This window comes from Alexandromys fortis, unplaced genomic scaffold, assembly GCF_014885135.2.
Source record: "Alexandromys fortis isolate MF-2015 unplaced genomic scaffold, M_Fortis_MF-2015_v1.1 scaffold_26, whole genome shotgun sequence".
NCBI lineage: Eukaryota > Metazoa > Chordata > Mammalia > Rodentia > Cricetidae > Alexandromys > Alexandromys fortis.
Genome location: NW_026067894.1, coordinates 6,922,122 through 6,944,317, shown reverse-complemented (window position 1 = coordinate 6,944,317; position 22,196 = coordinate 6,922,122). Strand labels below are relative to the sequence as shown.

General features: G+C 40.9%; 1 protein-coding gene across 2 annotated transcripts in view; it reads right to left on the bottom strand.

Moving 5' to 3' along the window:
* Positions 1 to 22,196, bottom strand: part of Maco1 (macoilin 1) — a 67,094-nt gene that overhangs the window by 36,721 nt on the left and 8,177 nt on the right. Inside the window, exons 2-7 of one of the 2 annotated variants that reach the window (XM_050153892.1) lie at positions 12,655 to 12,796; positions 11,173 to 11,299; positions 7,315 to 7,401; positions 6,408 to 6,531; positions 4,382 to 4,560; positions 2,136 to 2,637 (exon numbers count right to left, since the gene is read on the bottom strand). In XM_050153892.1, coding sequence (XP_050009849.1) covers positions 2,136 to 2,637; positions 4,382 to 4,560; positions 6,408 to 6,531; positions 7,315 to 7,401; positions 11,173 to 11,299; positions 12,655 to 12,796 — 1,161 coding nt within the window. The remainder of the gene's footprint in view (positions 1 to 2,135; positions 2,638 to 4,381; positions 4,561 to 6,407; positions 6,532 to 7,314; positions 7,402 to 11,172; positions 11,300 to 12,654; positions 12,797 to 22,196) is intronic. The other variant, XM_050153900.1, reaches the window with a different exon arrangement.

Below are 22,196 nucleotides of genomic sequence, written 5' to 3'. Positions count from 1 at the left end.
GCTGGGATCAAAGGATTGTGCCACCACCGCCCAGCATAGGGCTTTTTCTTAATTAGTGATTGTTGGGGAGGGCCCAGTCCATTATGGGTGGTGCCATCTCTAGCCTGATGGTCCTGGGTTCTAAAAGAAAGCAGACTGAGCAAATCATGAAGAGCAAGACAGTAAACAACACCCCCTCCATGGCCTCTGCATCAGCTCCTGCCTCCAGGTTCCTGCACTGCTTGAGTTCCTGTCCTGACTTCCTTCAGTGATGAACAGTGATGTGGAAGCATAAGCCACATAAACCCTTTCCTCCCCAAGTGGCTTTGGTCATGGTGTTTCAGAGCAATGATAACCCTAACTAATCAGACACACCTGAGACCAGCTTACTCATCTGCAGATGACACACCCACTCCACTCTCTAGCTAACAACTCAAACACATCAGGCTTAGATAAACAGCCTTAATAGCATTCATCAAAACATATATAAGTCAAAAACAGAGAGGAGACAAGCAAGAGAAAAAGAACTGACAAGGCCTCCTCCAACTAAGGTGGATAATTTGCTTAGAAAAAAATGTTTTTCCTTTTAAATGCTTTTATTTTTGTTCACTGTGGAGAATTGTGAAATGTATGTTAAGTAAAAAGAAAAAAAATGAATGCCGGATTATATCACAGGCTATAGCTTTTCTCAACATTTCAGCTTTACTCTTTAAATCTTTTTTTTAAATATTTATTTATTTATTTATTATGTATACAATATTCTTTCTGTGTGTATGCCTGCAGGCCAGAAGAGGGCACCAGACCCCATTACAGATGGTTGTGAGCCACCATGTGGTTGCTGGGAATTGAACTCAGGACCTTTGGAAGAGCAGGCAATGCTCTTAACCTCTGAGCCATCTCTCCAGCCCCTCTTTAAATCTTTTTTGTATACATTGAGGAAAGTGTTTTAAATTACACTGCTTTCTCCTTCATGAAGCATTCATATTGTGACTATTCTCCCAAATTCTTAAATATAGCCCCAAAGTATGATCTTACAATATCTATATTAAAAAATAGGTGTAGTAGCACAGAAACAGGCCAGTGACAGTCAGACCTAAATAGTGAGATCCTATCTCAAACAAACAAACAAACAAAAACCAGTATCTATATTAGAAGTCTATCAAAAGAGCCAGGTGTGGTAGCTCACATCTTTAATCCCAATACTTGGGAGGCAGAGACAGGTGGATATCTTGAGTTTGAGGTCTGGGCTACAGAGAGAAACCCTGTCTCAAACAAAACAAAACAAAACAAAACAAAAAGGAAACAAACAAAAAAAAACCCTCCAGAGATCAGCCCTCAGCTTCAGGACTGAAGACCAGGGGGGGTAAAAGTCACACCTGTTTGCCCATTAGAGCAAATGAAGTCTGAGCCAGTCAGTGTCAAAATTAAGGCGGAGAAAAGGAATGTTTCTGACTAAAATCCACATCTAACACTGTGTTCCCATATGGAATTTTTAGCAAGAGTTCTCTGGCCCCCCCCCCCTCAATGTATTTTGTATGTGCATGTGTCCTGTGCATGTGGAGGTCAAAGGACATTTGTGAGCTTCAGTTCTCTCTGTCCACCATGTGGTCCTGGGATCATCAGGCTTGGCAGCAAGCATCTTTACACAATGAGCCACCTTGTCAGCCCAAGAGATTATACTTTTCAAGCCTGAGTATCTCAGATTTATCTATGGATAATTTAAATTCTAATTGGTGAAAAAGAAACTAACACATGAAACAACCTCAGGGTAATAACAACAACTTTCCCACTCCCTCTCCCCATCTGACAGTTTGATCACAGAAGATTTGCCCCAACTGTACACAAATTTTTCTTTTTGCTAAAAGGAACTTTAGATATGTAAACCTAAAAGGACAAGACTAACAGCATCCTTCAAACCACCAAGTGAGTTGCATGTAAATCCATCACATGTGGGAAGTCATCACCACCACCGCTTATTCAGAATACAAAAAAGGTTAAGTAGTGTTTTAATATGCTGACACAGATGACTAACAAACCTTCCAAAACAAACACCCAGACACTACCAGTCAAGCGTCTGGTCATGAGCAGCTCCAGCAGCCCATGGAGCCTTACTGTTGGAGCTGTGGCGAGAGGTGATGAGGCCAGCACACACTTACCTCACCAGAGCTTCTGGTTTGCTCAGCTGGTTGTTAGGAATACAGTTCTCCATTAAGTCCTTATGTGCACTTGGGCTCTTGCTTGAGCACTTCTGCTTCTTCTCATTTTTACTAGACGAGGAAGGAATGCTTCCATTTGTAGCACTGTGACTTCGAGGTGAGGAGTTTACAACTCCAGTAGCATTTTTGTAATTTTTTGAGGAAGCAGTGCATGAGTCCTCTTTTAAGAGATTTTCTGTACTTCCCACAAGATCATTGTTTAATCTTTTACTGTTGATATGGTTTTCCATGTACTCAATTTCTTGTATTTTAGAGTCTACAGGTTGTAAAATATTGTTGTTATTTATTCCAAGGTTATGTTTTTTGGCATCCTTGTCCTTTTCTTTCCCTTTTTCTCGATATTCTATCTCTGGCAGCGTTGTGGAAAGTTTTTTGTTGGCTGGGATACCTCCATTGTGGTGTATAAGGATCGAGGAATCCATGTCCGGCAATCCTTTGGATGCTACAGTACCAAAAACAAACCAACAAACAAACAAAAACCCATACTGGAATATTTATCTTTTAAAAACGTAAGACTACATTGACTTAGTAACTGTATTAGATAGACCTAGAAATTCACTACATTAATCACAGTAGAAACTTAGAAGCAGTAAGTACAATGTATTACACTAACTCCCAAGTACAGACACATTTGAGAAAAATCACCATAATATGAACTTGAAAACATTAAAGACTGGCTTTAAAATAAGAGTAAAATTTCATAATTAAGTCATATATAACATACACATACATGTATATAAGTACGTATATATTTATATAAAGTCAACTAGATTAGTCATGAAAGTAAGAAGACCTATTTTTAATGAATATTTTGAAAAGGGATTTATTATATTGGTGTATACTACAGGCAGGGTGGTCCAACAATGGCTACCCTTCCAAGAAACCCTATTTTAAAAGAGACCTAAATTGGACCTGGGAGATGGCTCCGTGTTTGCTACCAGAGTTCAATCTCCAAGACCCAAGTATAGGTACATGACAAGATGACTCTGTCACAAAGTCATTCTCTCATGCACACCAACTCACAAACATACATTTACACACGCATGCATGCACACACAATCTTTTTCTTAAATGCTTGGTTTAAACAAACACCTGATAATATTACTGGAAAAAACTCAAATGGAAAAAAAAAGATGTGACTTCTGGCTATAGGCATCTATTCTTTTCGTGACTCCAGTGTTGGAGTAATGTCTGTATCTTTTACCAGGGTACTTAGAAACAACTGTTTGTGTCAGCTCAGTACATCTCACTCTGCTGTGATCTCCATGACACATGGAGCTATTTTGTACTGCTCCAGAAAAAAAGGATTTTGATATAAATTAATTAAAAAGCATGACCTCAAACTTTTAACTCCCAAGCATAGAAAACCAGTATTACTATGAGCTCACCTATCACTACTGGCTGAATATCCACAAGAAAAGCCCCATTAGAATTGGTTCCATTTGCTGGGTGTGATGGCTCACACCTTTAATCCATCCCAGCACTCAGGAGACAGATCTCTGAGTTGTAGGCCAGCCTGGTCTACAGTGTGAGTTCCAGGACAATCAGGGCTATTACAGAGAAACTGTCTCAAAAGACGAAAAAGTTCCATTTAAAATCCACCATACAGTATATGAAATTTTCAAACAGGACTCACTGCTCCTTGCTCTGCCAGAAGGCAATGTCACATGTCCACACAACCATCTTGTTTATTATCCTTTGGTTCTTGACTTGTTTCAATTAGAAATGTCAAGACAAATATTTCTTAAAGTCATCAAAATAAGTATTTCTTAATATTTGTAACAAAAAATTTAAATTGTAGAAATTAAAAATAATGAAATAGGGGATGGAGAGATAGCTTAATAGTTAAGTGTACTTGTTGCTCTAGGACCTGGGTTCAGTTCCAGTACCACATGGTGACTCAGAATGATCTGCAACCCCAGTTCCAGGGCTCCAGACTACTTACATATACACATGCAGGAAAAATCCACACACATAAAATAAAAGTACATGTAAACAAATACGGTATTTAGACGCAGATGCCCCCCCTCCCCCGAGAGTAAAACACTGTATTCACATTCTGTATTTCATGACCAAACAAACAATGGCCCCAAGGAAGAATCCAAAACCTGGACTCTTGGTCATTTCTTTACTGAGGCAAAATCTGACTAGCCTATTAGGTCCACAACTTCAGAGTAAAGACCTACCTTCCTCGGCTTCCTTTTCTTGCTTCTGCAACATTTGCTGCTCTGGAGGGAGGGCCTGCTGAAGAAGCTGCATGTAAAACTCGTTCTCCTTTTGAACTTCCTTCTGCTTTCTTAACCGCATTTTGTAGCTCACATAACTTTTGAAGCCAAAGCCCAAAGTCACCACAGGGTACCCAATACTAGAAAGAAGACAGTCCAGCCTCAATTACAAGGTCAACACAAACAATCGTGTATCAAGCACAGCAGCTACTGAGATCAAAGATTAGAAAAGTCCATTCTAATTGATGATGATGAACCCATGCACACAGAAACAAGCCACGGGCTACAGGTCTGGTGGACACCATAGGAAAACATTTCCCATCACACCTCTAGGAGACCCCACAGAGCTGATAGATACAGCAGCTAATGTTTTTGAGGAAACAAAGAGCTTTATGCATTGGAAGTTATGTATCTTTATGTTTTTAAGAATGAAAAGATATCTGAACATAATGGGGCCATTGCTCACAAGAACTCAGGGGCTATGGCTGCACAACAGCAAGCCAAAGTTGCAGCACAGATCAGTGAAGGGGTCATGAAGTCCCCTAGCTGAGGGCTGTTAAAGCCCCCATGTTCCAGTGGGTGGCCCTACACCATGCTCATACTGGCAGCACTGAGTGAACTCAGTAGATTTAAAAAGAATAGATCAAGTTGGAACAGAAAAGTATATGTGTATGCAGATGATATAATAGGGAGATTTTGAAGGGAAGGAATGAAGGGTAGATTTGATCAAAACACATTACATTCATACATGAAATTCTCAAATAGGCCGGGCAGAGGTGGTGCATGCCTTTAATCTCAGCACGGGAGGTACAGGCAAGCAGGTCTCTGTGAGTTCAAGGCCAGCCTGGTGGTTCCAGGACCAGCTCCAAAGCTGCAGAGAAACCCTGTCTTGAAAAACCCATAAATAAATAAATAAATAAATAAATAAATAAATAAATAAATAAGTATAGATAGACAGATAGATAGACAGACAGACATATAGATAGATAGACATATAGGTAGATAAAAGATAGATATACATAGATACATAGATAGAAATAGATAGATAGATAGATAGATAGATAGATAGATAGATAGATAGATAGATAGACAGACAGACAGACAGACAGACAGATAGATAAGGCATTACTTAATTTTTAACATCAGAAAGTAGAGTCAAATTCAGGCAATTACATTACATTAATCTTCTTGTATCTAAGGAGTAAGAGCAATAGCTGCTTTTGTAAAATTAATTCATAAACAATCATACAGCAGTTCCAAAACTTCTTATGTGTGAGTGTCAGGAGTCATCAGGGTTGTTAACAAGTTCAAGTGAGTGTACTTAGAACTCTAATCTAAGACAGAAAATAAAAGTATTTCCTCCAACCAATCAGACTATTTAATGCTTTCCCAGAGTTACAAACACCGTCAAGCCCATATTAAGGCTCCTAAGTGTTAAAAGTATTATAGTTCTTAATTAGTTTAAATGTGGTTTCACTAAAATTAAAGAGACAATGTTTCCGTAACTCATTTATTTGTAAAACCTAAAAAAAAAACTGGAAACAATTCCTATTTATTTGGGGGTTTGTACTTTTTACAACTGATATAAACAAACCAAGCTTATTTTCTAATATTTTTAGTTAAGGTTAAATGAAATAATCCTCACTCATAATAAGACAAGCTCCTTTTAAAAGTGTTAATCATCATGTCCAACGACAATGGAAGCTTTAGGACATGACCATAGCTTATCAAGATGATGATGGAATCATCAAAATCACCGGTCAGACATTGGCATTAAGTTAAACACTTGACACACTGCACCTCTTTCCCATGACCTCAAGACAGAGGTTAGGAAGCTGATGCTTAGAAACAATGACAGGTTCAGCAGCACAGCTGGGACTCCATCTCTGAAAAGGCTCACACCCTTCACCAGCATGCTATACTGATGTGGGGCTCAGCTGAACTTAGCACTACAGAAACAGAAACTAAGAAGAGAGGTAATACTCACCAGTGAGCAGCAAATGGACGACAAAGGTCTACATGAAAATTTTTCAGGTCTTTGAATCTAATTGCTGCTTCAATATAAACAAAGAGTATCCAGAGGGACACTGTAGGCAAACACACTCCCCTTTCTGTAGGAAAGCAGCAGAGAGACAACCATCAATGATACAGTAGCTGACACAACAGATGGGTTGTCTGGGAGACTCAGTCGATGACAGCAACTTTCATTAAGACTGTCAGCTAAACTAAAAGCTTTTCTATGACAAACTCATCGACAAAAACAAAAGGTAAACATCTGTCAGGAAATAGTCAAAATCCATGTCAAACAAAACACTCAATCTTTTTTTTAAAATATTTTATTTATTTATTATGTATATAATATTCTGTCTGCGTGTATGCCTACAGGCCAGAAGAGGGCACCAGACCTCATTACAGATGGTTGTGAGCCACCATGTGGTTGCTGGGAATTGAACTCAGGACCTTTGGAAGAGCAGGCAATACCCTTAACCTCTGAGCCATCTCTCCAGCCCAAGACTCATAATCTTAATATACAAAGAGCCCAAAAATCATTTTTTTAAAAAAGGCAACCAGAGGTCCTGAGTTCAATTCCCAGCTACCACTTGGTGGCTCACAACCACCTGTAATGAGATCTAGTGCTCTCTTATGGCCTGCAGGCAGGATACTGGATACATAATTAAACCTTTAAAAAAAAGGCAACCTGCCAGGCGGTGGTGGCGCCTTTAATCCCAGCACTCGGGAGGCAGAGGCAGGCTGATCTCTGTGAGTTCGAGACCAGCCTGGTCTACAAGAGCTAGTTCCAGGACAGACTCCAAAACCACAGAGAAACCCTGTCTCGAAAAACCAAAAAAAAAAAAAAAAGGCAACCAAAGTTGGGTAGGTTACTATATGCCTACCTGTAGCAGTCTCAGCACTTGGAAGACTGAGGCAGGGGAATGGCTTGAGGAATGACTTTGAAGCCAGCCTAGGCAAATAGTGAAATCCTGATTCAAAAGCAAATAAAATCAATCAAAACACAGAGGATGTGGCCTAGTAGCAGAGCCTATGCTTAGCATGTGCAAAGCCATGGGTTCAACTCCAACAACCCTATCCACAACAAAAAAGTGCTGTGCGTGAGTGTGCACATCTTTAAGCCCAGCACTCAGGCAGCAGAGCCGGGTGGGTCTGAGTTCCAGGCCAGTCAGGGACTGTTCCTTTTCTGACAGTAAGAAGCACTTGAAAAAACTTTCTCCACAGGAGCAGATGCCCATTTAAGTGAGCATGAAAATACCAGGGAGATGAAAGCAACTTGCATCAGAATAAATAAAATACAATGTGCATATATACAAAATAAAACATACAAAAAAATTTTTTTCTCAACATGCCCACACGTGCGCGCACACACAAATACACACACACACACACACACACACACCTCCCCAAGTTTTCACTATTTCTCCCTCTTCATATAGCTAATTTCTAAATGTGCAGCTTACATAAACACCTACAGATAATTTCAAACATGATTGTCACAGGACATTGTAGAAGAGAGATGAAATATTTTGTATGCATCTGTCACTGTGGGAAAGGCCATTGTGGAGTGTTTGTGGACATGGATAACATAAGGGTCCAAGTTCACAGAGAGGTGACTAAGTCTGCTTCTGAGGAAAGGAAATCCAAGCACCTTGATGCCTCGTCCCTTAGCTAAGCTGGGAATCTCTGTGAAAATAGCTTAACAACCTCAATTGATCTTAGAGATCTAATATACCTAAAATGAGTATTTTCACAATTAACCAAACTTTCAAGGTAATTTTAATTTTTTAATTTCCAGCTGAGTGTGGTGGCACACATCTGTAATCCTATGGAGGTAGAGGCAGGTGGATGGATATGAGTTCAAGGCCAGCCTGTTTCAACACAGAAGGTTCCAGACTGGCTAGAGATACAAAGTGAAACCCTGTCTCAAAACAACAGTGCTTTTTAAAATATTTCCTACTTCCTACATTAATTTATTAAGTTAAAATAAATGCAAGATTATTACTGAAAAATAGGGAAAACTGGACAAAACATGTTATTTCTCCACGTATTAAATGACTAACTCCACTGGAAGCTTCTTAAGCAAGTACAGAACCATATTACAGACTTTGTCTTGCTGTCTGGCTTCAAGGTTAACCAGCACTTGGGAAGCAAGAGGATCAAGAGTTCAAGGCCACCGTAAAAATAAAAAGGCCAGCTTGGAACGCGTGAGTCCCTGCCTCAAAGAAATCCTCACCATGGGGACTAGAGAGATTGCTCAGAGATTAAAAGCACTGACTGTTTGCTGGGTAATGGCAGGGGTGGTATCCACTCTTAATCCCAGCACTTGGAAGACAGAGGTAAGTAGATCTCCATGAGTTCAAGGCCAGCTGGCATATGGAGGGAGTTTAGAACAGCAAGGGCTACAAAGAGAAATCCTGTCTTGAGGGAGGGAGAGAAAAAAAACCAACCAAACACAAAGCACCAGCTGATCTCCCAGAGTTCAATTCTCAGCAACCACATGGTTGCTCACAACCATCTATATTAGGATCTGATGGCCTCTTCTGACATGCAGGTGTACATGCAGGCAGAACACTCAACCATAAAATACATAAACAAAATTAAAAAAAATCATCACCAACACCAAAAAGTTTATGACACAATATTACCATTCTTTTGTGGCTATACACAATTTTATCGAGCATTCTTTTTTTAATTTTTTACATTTATTCAGGTATTTTGTGGGGGTGTACACATATGTATATGCCACAGCAAGTCTGGCTCTATACAACTTTTCAGAGTCAAGTCTCTGCTTCCATCAACAGGATTCTGGGGTTCCAACTCAGGTCCTCAGGCTTTACATCAAGTGCCTTTTTCTGCCAAGCTGTCTTACCTTGCCAGCCCTTGTTAACCATTCTTAATCTCAAGGAATTTTAAATTTTAACACATGAAAGAAAAAATAGTCCTCCAAATTATATACATTATATTCCTATTTTTCAGAGCCAATAAAAAAACAATATTTTTATTTAATGTAGCTTGGTTGTCTCAGAATTAACTATTTCAAATTAAAACATATTTCACAACTTGGCTACTCCAATGTGTATGTCACTTTATGAACCTGGGGGGGGGGGTTCCCAACAGGTTCTATTAAGAACACTAAAGAAATTAGAAAAGTTGCCATTGCCTAACAGAGTCCTAGCACATCTGGGCTGGAGGCTCTCAGACATTTAGATGACCCCATCTTCAGGTGACAAAAAAACTGGGCTCTAGAGACAGGGATACAAATAAATGGCCTAGAAGACGCAAATACAAGGGAAAACTGGTTCAAAGGAAAAAAAAATCTCTTAAATTAGACTAGACAATAGTCAACTTGAGAACATTCTGGGTATCTTAAAATCAAGTCCGATCCTATAGTGGAGAAACCATGCTCACAGTGGAGACCTCCAACAGCAGGGCTTAGCTTCCAGCAGTGTTGCCTCAAGGATGAAGCTGCTCCAGAAAACATTTACTATTTGGTGTGCTCTCAGAGTCAAAATCCTACAGGTTACAGCTAGGTCTGAAAACAACGCTTCGCAAAGCTCTGCAGACAGTGTGACTCTGAGGACCAGTCCTCAGACCCCAGCAGCACACGCCATGTATGCTTTCACAGTGAGCTGGAGCTGTCAACATCTCTCTTCTCATCTTGGTTCGAAATAACAGGATAGCTTGAAAAAAGAAGGAAGCTGACTGTGTATCTCTACCAATAAGGATCTATCTGAAATACAGTGCAAAGAATTTGGAGCACAAAATGGGAAGATACTTAAAATGCCAGACAATAAAAAGCTAGTGACATCAGGAGTATTTTTGCCTACAGAAAACAAGGACTTAAGAGACTATGACAGGGTCTTCAGATCACTTGATATATGTCAGTTGGGAGGGTCCTATGAAATTTTGGTTCTCTGTCAGGCCCCCTGAAACTTTAAAGGCCAAATTCTGTCCATTCCCTTATGTTCTGGATAAATCCTTTTTGGATCCTCTAAGAATCACTAAGCCTCAAAGTGTAACATCACCTTTGGTTAAAAGTGCAAGAAGGACACTTGTGATCCAGAATAAAGAACTACTTTTTCCTATGCAGCCCAAAGTGAATAGCTGAGGAGCGGGAATAGCTGAGGAGTCCAGACCACTGCACATTTCCAATAGTAAGCCATGTGCCGGGTTGCTGGGGGGAATGTTTTTGGGTTACATGACTGGGTTCACATGAATGAATTCTAGCCCTCCTTCCAATACTGAAATGCAGTGAGCAGTCTTCTTGTACGCATGTGAATGTCATCAACGACTAAACACAAATCACTTCAACTCTTTTTAAACTGACATCTTTGCAATAGAGGTACCAACTGAAATGCCTCAACTTTAAGCTTTTGACTCAAATAATTTTTTTAAAAAATCCATGTATGAAAGCATACATGGGAGAAAGGCCTGGTGGGGTTCACCTATAACCCCAAACTCAGAAGGCAAAGGATTGCTATGAGTCTAGGCTGGCCTGGTCTATATAGTGAGTTTCAGGACAACCAGGACTATCTAGTGAGCTCCTGCCTCAAATAACCAACCCTACAACTCCAAACAAAACCCCACAACCCCACAAACCACTACCACCAAGGTCAAATGACATATTACCATGTATTGGGGAAAGACAACTTTAAAATGTCAATCTTAAATCATTCAAAGATTCCACATTTTAAAAACTTGTATCTAAAATTTCTAACCAAGATGTCATTATGACTTACCTGTGTGCCAGACGTACTGGACCCATACATATGTGCTAGCAGCGAAAAAGAGCCATTGTATGGGAATGAAGAGGAGACATATGATATTTGATGTAAATGCTACACAAACAAAAAATACTGAAAAGGCCTGAAGAGAGAAAAAAAGACAAATTAAAACCACATTTCAGAACTTGTCATTTTCAATCAATGTTATTAAAAGATTGGTTGAATAAAATTACTAAATACAGAGCAAATGAACAAGATGACATTTTAAACACTTAGAATAGACCATGTAGAAGCAGTGGTTACTAGCTTGCTTGAGCAGCACATATACTAAAAAGCAGGGGCTAACTCAACATTAAAGAGTGATACTGTCCATGGTTCTTAAACCATGGGGAAGAACCGGACCAGAACTGAGTTTGGACCACAGTGAACTCATTGGGATGCTACAGGCAGGTTACCTGAATAAATAATAACTTTAATACTGAAAAGCCTCCTGTTTCCTCATAAACCATTCCTAAAGAGTTTCATTCTTAAAGGACAGGCTTGCTGGAATGCAGATGAACAAAACCACTGGCAAGAAATGTGCTGGTGGAAATATTAATAATGCTGCCTTCCTCTGACACCACTATCATTACTATATGACAAAAGCTTGAAGACATCTTTTGGAAGCATGGATTTGCTCTAACCAAAGTGCCAGACCTGAATTGGAGAATTAGTTATGAGGTGTAGCTATGGAACACAAGAGAATAACACATAAGTCAAAATATAAGCTCAGGCTATGCCCCAAACTCTAACCTGTGACCTGCAAACTCCTGAAGGGGCTTTGAGATTCTTCCAAACAGAGAGCTCTAAAAAAAACAGAACTACTTTTCTATTTTATTTTTTGGGTAAGTAGTTATTTTTAATGAATTAATAAATATATATTTAGTTTTCTGCTTTATTTTCTCTTTGGGTTTTTTAGCTTTTCTTTGGAAGCAGGGTCTCTGCAACCCTGGCTGGCCAAATCTGAAGACCAGGCTGGCCTGGAACCTGGAAATCATAGAAATCCTCCTACTTCCGCCTCTTGAGTGCTGGTATGAAAGGCATATCCTATCACCTAGCTTGTTTTATTTTGTAACCTACATTAACAGAAACTCTTTGGAGTTTTCAGTAATTTTTAAGGATATAAAAGGTATCTTGGGATCAATAAGAATCACTGCGTTAATTCAATTATAACCTAGTGACAAGAACTCCAGAGCACTCAGAGTGCTTCCTCCCTCTTGGAAACCTCTACCCAGTCTCCTCAGTCCCCTCAAGTGGAAGGAGAGGAGGAGAAAACAGAATTGCTATAATCAGTGGGCTTAGAATAGTTAAGTTTTAATCCACAGACCCAATTAGGCACTTTCAGTATTGTTAACAAAATTCATTTAAAACACATCAGTATCAGCCACTAAAGATATTCTCTTAATTAGAATGGTAACTAAATCCCTTATAGTTGGAAAGCATCCAATAGAAACATACCAGTCCCTGGTATCTGAAGGAATCATAGACGCTTCTGATGAAAAGCCAGAATGGCCACAGATATTCAAATCGGAACTCCAGGACAAAGTCGGCCAGAAGGACAAGTGCCCACACTACCAGGAATTTCAGGTATAAAAATGTACTGTAAACATAAAAAGAAGGGATTCAAGGTCATGCGTGAAGAACCAGAAATAGGAATGCACTGTTTCTGTTTAAAATAGATATAAATAACTTCATTTACCACGAACACAGTTGAGATAAAGCTCTGAAAGCTGCTGCTGTGGCCTATCTGGATTGTAAAGCCTCCTTCTCTCTAAGCCTCACACTGTCAAGATGATGACCAAACCTGCTCAGCTCACTTAAAATGGAGGAAAAACACTAAATCTAACCACAATTTTAAAAATGTGCTAAGTGTCTGACTTTAAAATACTGCAATACTTTTAGAACGACAGCTTTCAAGCTGTTCTTCATTAGAAGAAAATGTCATGGCTGAAAGGCTTCAAATGTGCTGCTTTGCTTCCTCACCCTCCACACCTGCTCGAGAATTGGAAATTCTTGCTGTGCACCTCTGCGTGCTTCAAAAATTCTGTGCTTTTCTCTCTTCTTTTGCTTCTCTATACAGCATTCATCTGTATTGACCAAACAAAACATAACTGACTTCCCAAAAATTATCAAAGCTGGGGCTGAAGAGATGGCTCAGGTGCATAGCACTGACAGTTTTTCCAGAAGACCTGAGTTCAATTCCCAGCAACCACATGGTGGCTTGCAGCCATCTATAATGAGATCTGGTGCCCTCTGCTGGTGTGCAGGCAAGCACACAGGCAGAACACTGTATACATAACAACTGCAGTCAGCTACAGACCAAAGGTAAATTAACACAGAAAGAAAAAGAGTCATTTAGGGTTTTACACCAAGTAATACTACTCAGCACTGTCAGGAAACAAGTCATTCAGGAGAAAGTACAAAGCTGTCCCCCAAAAATCTCGGCAAAAACACAAATTAAACTTCAGGAAGGTGTTAAATGATCTAGAGTAAGAAAGCTTGCGGACAGAGAGACAAGAACCAAGAATGGTAACAAACACCTTTAACCTCAGCACAAGGCCAGTCTGTGAGTTCGAGCCAGCCTGGTCTACTAGAGAAAAAGAAACAGCAGCAGCAGGTCAGAAGGTAGTGAATCTGGTCAGACAAAAGCCTAAGAACTTTGGCTGTGAACAGGACATCTAACCAAAGACCTCACCTGCTTGGTCAAACGGCCTCATTACACCTGGCTGCAGTGGCAAAAGGCTGTCTGTCCCCTGTCAGCCACTGAAAGTGGCTCCCGAGATTAACCAGTTTACCCAGGCCCTGGACTGGCAGACAGTCTCCCAGTTGCTTAAGTCACCCCCACAAGTACAGACCAGAGACCATAGGCTTAGCATAGGCTGCTGGCCTGCACTAAGACACAAACTGTCCTTTGAGTGGGGGTCAATACTGTCACTGTGGTGGTGGTGCAGGGATGCTCAGCTGGCAGTGATTACACATTACAGCCCCAAGGGAACTGGTAATCTCCCTGCCTGGTGTCCAAAGGTGGGTCCCTTGCTATACCAGGGTTGTGGCAGCTGGACCACAGCAAGACACCACTGCTGCCTTCACACGGGTTAACTCAAAGAGAAAAACCCTGGCTAAGCTGGTGGAAGCTATCAGGACCAATGACAAAGACAAACATAATGACATTAGTTACCACAGGGAGGCAACGTCCTGGGTCTAAACTCTGCCTCACTTCGCCAAATTGGAAAAAGTAAAGGCCAAAGAACTTGTCAACAAAATGGGCTACATATACATGTGTTGCTGAGTTTTCAGTACATAAATATAATTTGCAAATTGCCCTTCAGGGCTGAAGAGATGGCTCAGCAGTTAAGAACACTTACTGATTCCCAGCACCCACATGGCAGCTCACAACTGCCCACAATTCCAGTTCCATGGGATTCTCTTCTGGCCTCCAAGGGCACCCAGGCATGTACAAAGTGCAGACATACATGCAAGCCAAACACTTTTAGTTTTTGGGTTTTTTTTTTTTGAGACACGGATTCTCTGTGGTTTTGGAGCCTGTCCTGGAACTAGCTCTTGTAGACCAAGCTGGTCTCAAACTCACAGAGATCCACCTGCCTCTGCCTCCCGAGTGCTGGGATTACAGACGTGCGACACCAGTGCCCGGCTGCCAAACACTTTCAGACACAAAATAAAATATTTTTAAAATTTAGTTGCCTTTTTTTTTTTTAAACAATTTGCTCTGAAGACCTGAGTTCCACAGTGGAAGAGAAAAAGGCTGAACGTTGTCCTCGGACTACTGGCATGTGAATACCAATTCTCCTTTCTCTCACACATACACAATAACAACTATTTTCTTTCTTTTCTATCCTTTTTTAAAGTATTTATTTATTTTATTTTTTGGTTTTTCTGAGTGACAGCCCTGGCTGTCCTGGAACTCACTCTGCAGACCAGGCTGGCCTCGAACTCAGAGATCCTCCTGCTTGTATCCTTAGTGCTGGCATGCACCATCACAACCTGGCACAATATTTTTTTTAAAGCTTTCCAGTCTTGTATACTTTGTAATGCAAGCATTTCTATGCTGATTTGATCAAATTAATTATCTGAATAAATACAGACCAAAAAGCGCCAAAGTATTTTCCCTCCTGGTGCTGGGAATTGAATCCAGGGCCTTGCACACACTAAGTAAGTGCTTTACCGCTTACTTGTAATGCTCCTACACAAATCAAGAACTGTAATAACTAAGTAAGAAGCATCTCCATACATATAGAATGGTTAGTATGCTTGAGGACAAGGACAAAACAAAATTCAGTCTGCAGATTCTCCTTGTGTCCTATGAAGCCACACAGGTAGAAGACAGCAAGAATAGAGAGAGATGTGATACTTAAACAATATAGAATTTGCCATCTAGTGTTAATTTATTTTAATTCTTGTAATAATTATTTTGTGCATGAGTGTTTTGCCCTCATGTATGTATGTGTTGCACCACGTATGAGCCTGATGCCCAAGGAGGTCATCAGTTCCCCAACACTGGCGTTTCTGGTGGTTGTGAGCAGACATGTGGAACTGAACCCAGGTCTTCTGCAAGAGCAGTAATTGTTCTTAATCACTAAACTGTGTCTCCACCGCTGCTGCTAATTTCTAACATTAATTCTTAGAACTTCTGTGAGTTTAGTAATAAGTTCCTAAGACGTGTGGCGTAGTATCAAGGAGCCAAAGGAAGAAACAGTTCCATCTCATTTGAAGCCCCACCTTCAGCTTCGCTGCACTACAGTTTTGTTGGCCAGTTATAGACAGGGCCTACACTCTCCTTAAACCCACAGCTGACTGTGGAAAGCGATAAGCATTTTAGTAGAAAAACACTGAGTTCTGCAGTTACCTAGAATTATAAATGATTTCAAAACTAAAAGAAATTTTCCTCTGGTCCAGAACTGTTTCTAGGCACTAAAAAAGAAAAGCCAGTCTGTTGGCCATGTTTTAAAGGCATTTAAAAATGGTACAGGGCAGGCTGGCAATGGTGGCACATGTCCTTTATCCCAGCACTCAGGAGGCAGAGGCAGGCAGATCTCTGTGAATTCAAAGCCAGCCTGGTCTACAGAGCGAGTTCCAGGGCAACCAAGGCTACATTCCCCACCTCCCCATCTCAGGGGAAAAAAAGTAGCAAGGGGCTAGCTGGAGGGGTGGAAGTACAGGTCAGTGATAAAGCACTTGTCTAGCATGTGGAAGGCCTTGGGGTCCATCCCCAGCATCACATGCATGAAAATGTATTTCTGTATTATGTAAACTGGTAAGCATACACTCAATGGCTTCCAGTTTCTTAAACAAATACCAGCCCTGTGACCCAGACACTTCTAAATGTCACCCAAGAGAAACGTGACTCGAGCCTCAGAATTCTGGGTTGATTTACTCTTACCTACTTCTTTCTTTAGTCATCTGTCAAATGGTAATTCAAATCTACACCTGAACTGTGGATCCTATCTTTCCTTGTCTTTCAATGTAGAAAACTTCTTTTCTCTTCTTTTTTCTAAGATTTTTATTTAGCCAGGCAGTAGTGGCACATACTTTTAATCCCAGCACTGGGGAGGCAGAGGCAGGAGAAACTCCTGGGGTTCAAGGCCAGTCTGACCTATACAGGGAATTCCAGGACAGTCAGCACTAAAAAGAAATCCGTTTCAAAAAAACAAAACAATAGGGGCTGGAGAGATGGCTCAGAGATTAAGAGCATTGCCTGCTCTTCCAAAGGTCCTGAGTTCAATTCCCAGCAACCACATGGTGGCTCACAACCATCTGTAATGAGGTCTGGTGCCCTCNCAACCACATGGTGGCTCACAACCATCTGTAATGAGGTCTGGTGCCCTCTTCTGGCCTGCAGGCATACATGTAGACAGAATATTGTATACATAATAAGTAAATATTAAAAAAACAATATTTTTTATTTTGTGTATATATGCCTGTGTTTGAATGCAAGTATGTGTATGTGAATATAATGTCTGAGGACATACAAAAGAGGGAGCTGAATTCTCTGGAGCTAGAGGAACAGGCAGTTGTGAGCTGCCCAAAGTAGGTTCTAGCAATCAAACTTGGATCTCTGGAAGAGCAGCAGACAACACTCTTAAACACAGAGCCATCTCTCTAGCCCTGTTTTTGTTTTGTTTCATTTGTTTGTTGAGACAGAGTTTCATGTATTTATTCATGTATCCAAGGCTCACTATGTAGCTAAGGATGACTCTGAACTTCTCATCACTCTCTGCCTCCAATTCCCAAGTACTATAATTACAGGTGTGCACCACCACACTCAGTGTATGAGGTGCTGGGGACCCAAGTCAGGGCTTTGCTTATGAGAGGGAAGCGCTCCTAATAACTCAGCTACACCCCCAGCCTTATAATCTCTGGAGCTGTTCCTTCAATGTGGCTGAATGAGTACAGTCATTACTCCCAGGTGGAAAATGAACAGTAACTACCAACTGCTCTGTCCAAAAGGCACCCAAGGAATGGCAGAGTTCCAGTTTAGCAGGCAACACCCTATTTCAATAACAGGACAGCACCGTCCATAGAACAGCAGCCGGCTGAATATTTTTTGATATCCTAATCATTTAGCAGTACAAAATGGTCTTTATTGGTGAATATTCTTTTTCAATTCTGAAAAAGAATTGGGGCCAGGGTGCGGCTCTTTCATACCTTTGATATTCCTTAGCAATCATTCTTTGCCGAGTCTATTAAGAAGCAAAGACATGGGGAGGGAAATGGGAGGCTGGGAGGAGGTGGAAACTTTTTTTTTCTTATTTTCAATAAAAATAAAAAGAAGCAAAGACATCTAAGTAAATCTGGACAGTAAACACAGGCCACATCCTAGCTCTTCCCTCAGGCTTCCTTTTCAGGAAGGTGTCCTTTAAAATCTAGAGACAGCAAATTAACAAAGCTGATTTTCCCTAGACTCAGTCTTGAATTGTACTGAAGTTGCTTCATTTATAAGTTTAGAGAGTTTACAAGAGGATTGGGGAGAAGCTCAGGGGTTAAGAGCACTGGCTGTTCTTCCAAAGGTCCAGAGTTCAATTCCCAGCAACCACATAGTGGCTCATAACCATCTGTAATGAGATCTGGTGCCCTCCTCTGGTCTGCAGACATACATGCAGAATACTGTATACATAAATAATAAGTAAATCTTTAAAAAAAATAAGGGAGAGAGAGAGTTTACAAAAGATGCCAGGTTTAGCGCACTCAGCCTCACTATGTCCCCCCTCTTGAGAGATCATGGGAAGCATGCCTTTATTAGTCCCTGTCCTTCTATATTCTGAAGATCCTGAGATTTCTGTCATATTAAAGGAGATGCAATCCCAAGGGCATTTCTTTTCATCCATGAAGAAAATATGACTGGATACATTTCTACATACATGGCTCATTATATGATTTACAGCTAATTTGATGATATTCCAAATTTCTGATAGACACTGGCAAATAATTATAAAATATCGTGAATAAGTCTGGTGTAATGGCACATGCCTTTAATTCCAGCACTCAGGAGGCAGAAGGTGGAGGCCAGGCTGGTCTACAGAGCAAGTTCCAGGACAGCCAGGGCTACATCTACATACCTTGTGTCTCAACCCCCTCCCCCCAAAAAAATCGTGAGTAAAATTTAGAGCACACCTGCAAAATGATACTTTCATAACATTTTTGATAGAAGGTACTGTATGCTTCTGTTAAAGTTGCCTATGAAATTAAGAAAAAATAAGTGTTATTACTTGGCTTAACCTCGGTAAATCTTTAAAAATAGATCCCAACTACAAGCTTTTTCCCCTCATTCTAGGTCCATCAGTGTCAATTACAGCCATTTTTACTTGAATCCATCTAGCAATACTCTCCCATCTATGGATTCATCATCCCCAATTAATGGGAATGAGGAGTGAACATTCTTCTTCCTTCTAGGGACAGTGCGTTTCTTTCCACTGTCACTAACTGCTTGTCTGGCAGTACACATAATTACCACGGGCTAGCCATCCATGCTCAGTCTCTGACCTTTTCCCTAGGCAGACTAATGCTCTGCTGGCAGCCATCTATCCCAATCCAGGCTTTCTTGTCCTCTCATAATGGCAACTGAATCACTTTTCACATTCAGTACGTGGTATATGTCCTATCAAGCCTGTCTTCTCTGTTATGCAGCAGTGCTAGAATATTCGTCTAGCCCCTTTCTCTGATTTGCTGAAGTCTCAGACTAGCAGGCTGTAATTGCAGTCTGCTACTTAGAGTACAGTCTGGAGCACAGCAGCATCAGTATCATGTGCACATTTTAGAAAAGCAGAATTTCAGGGCCCAGTCCAGACCTATTTAACCTAAACCTTAATTTTAACCAGCTCCCTAGGCCTGTGCATATATTAACATTTGAGAAGCACCGGCAGCATGGCATGGTTTGATTAGCGGTCTCCTCTGAAACTCAGGTTGAAACTTCATCCTTAAATTCAAGTATCGATGACAGCCAGGGGTGGGGCCTTAGAGAGGTAACTGGGATTAAACTAAGTCATAGGCTCATAGTTTCATAAGTGAAAGGGACTGGAGAGAAGACTCAGCCGTTAAGAACACTTGCTGCTCTAGCAGAGGACAAGTGTTCAGTCCTAACACTCACATCAGGTGGCTCATAGCCACTATAACTCTAGCTCCAGGGGATCTGATGACCTCTTCTGGCTTCTATGGGCACCGACACTCACTTGCACACACACACACATTATAAAAAATAAAATAATCTTTAACAAAAGAGGAAGAGGGGCAGCAGCAGCCAGGAGCATGTTTATAAGCACATGCCTATAATCCTAGGTACCCACACAGTCAAGTCAGAAGCTTGCACATTCAAAGTCAGCCTGAAAAACATAATAAGACTTCATCTCGAAGAGGAAGACACCTAAGCTGAAAGAGCCTTGCTCTGCTTTACCTCACAATGTAGCCAGAAGGTCTTTATTAGATGCCACACAGATGTCTCTTGAGTTCAGACCCCTGGACCTCTTAGCCCCAGAAACTTAAGAATTTATATATTTATTTACAGGCTGGGTGTGGTGATGCACTCCTTTAATACCAGCACTTGGGAGGCGGAGGCTGGTCTACAGAGCAAGTTTCAAGATAGTCAGGGCTCCACAGAGAAACCATGTCAGGGGAATGGGGGAATTATACATTTATTTATATGATATTCATTTATACATTGAGATGAAATCTCTAGCCAGGGCTGATCTAAAATGCCCTACATGTCTGAGGATGACCCTGACTTTTGATCCTCCTGCTTCTGTCTTCTAAGTGGTGGAATTATAAGCTTGTACCACTGTAGTTTATGCAGTGCTAAGGATCAAGTCCAGGACTTCCTGAAGGCCAAGTAAGCACTCTACCAACTGAACAACATCCCCAGGGCATGAAACACATTTTTAAATAAATTATAGACCCAAGTATTCAGTAACACACACACACACAGTGGGAGGGAGGGAGAAAGGGAAAGACTAAGAAAACTAAGTATGGGCATACACCTAAGTCCATCACTTGGGAGACTGAGGTGGGAAGATGACAAGTTTCATCCCAGCCTGGTGGATTCATTAGAAAGGTACTTACTCAGAAGACTTAACTAGACCCTGTCTCAAAAAGAAAATCCAGCCAACCCACCCACTCATTCCTGCACAATTTCTTCTAGCTGAATAAACTACCCAAAGCACTTCTATTCCAGTACATCCCCTAGCACAAAGCCCAATCACCATCTCACTTCCTCAAAAGAACACCCCTGCAGGGTCTGGGGCCACATGCATTTAAGAGGCAGAGGCAGGCGGTTCTCTGAGTTCAGGGACAGCCACTGCTACACAGAGAAACCCTGTGGGGGGCGGGGATCACTAATAAACTTTTATAATTTGGGGGTATGACCTTTTTCTTTTTATAAAGAGCTCGACAGACCACAAAGCTATCAAGAAAAGACAATGTAACCTAATGCAAGTGGAGACTTTGAAATTCTATAATTTCTGCTTCAAAAATACCTTGGTTGGGGTGGGGGGGGTGATGTATGTTGCATATGTGTGTGAGTTCCTGTGTACACATGGAGGTGAGAGGATGCTGGGCGTGCTGCTCTAGTTTGCTGCACTTACTGTCTTGTCTTACTGAACCCACAGCAGCCAATAAGCCCCAGTGATCCTCCTGTCTCAACACCCCATAGCACTAGTTACATGACCAAGTGGTCATGCCTGGATTTTTACGCAGGTGTGGGTACTTAAACTCAGGTCCTCAGCTTGCACAAATGTTTCTGCCCACTGAGCAATACCCCCACCCCCCAAATACTTTTTAACAGTATGAAATTTTAGTAGTATGGAATGTATGAAGTTGGGGATAAAAAGAAAAGAAGCAAAATAGGGGAGAGAAGACAATGCACAGCCTCTTACAAAACCATCATTGAGCCAGCAACACATACACACACAGAAATTTTTAAAATAATTTAAAAACTGTGTTGATAGTGTGTAAACACGAGAAATCCACTTATAAGTAAATCCACTATTCACATAGACATAGTAATCTACTTAATCACACCACACATTTACATCACACTGTAAGTTTTCTAAATGTGTGCCTATAATTATCTCATTTTTTCTCCTGTGAAGTAGGCAGGACAACATTTTTATTTTACAGGAAAGGAACCTGAAGGACAGGAAGGGAGCTAACAGGTTAGGACACCACTGAAAGAGCACAGAAAGCAGAAACTGTTAATTCTACATGAATGTGGCTTAAATGAATACCAGAAATGTCTATGCAAAGAAGTGGGGCTGGAGAGATGGGCCAGTGGTTTGAAGCACTTGCTGCTCTTGCAGAGGACCTGGGTTTGGTTCCTAACACCCACATGGTGGTTCCTAAGTATCCATAACTCTAGTTTTAGGAGATCTCATGACTCTTTCTAGCCCCCGCAGGCACCAAGCACACACGGTGCACATATGTATATGCAGGCAAAACACATGCAAAATGAATAAATCTAATATAAATTGTTGGGTTTTTTTGGCTTTTTTTTTTTT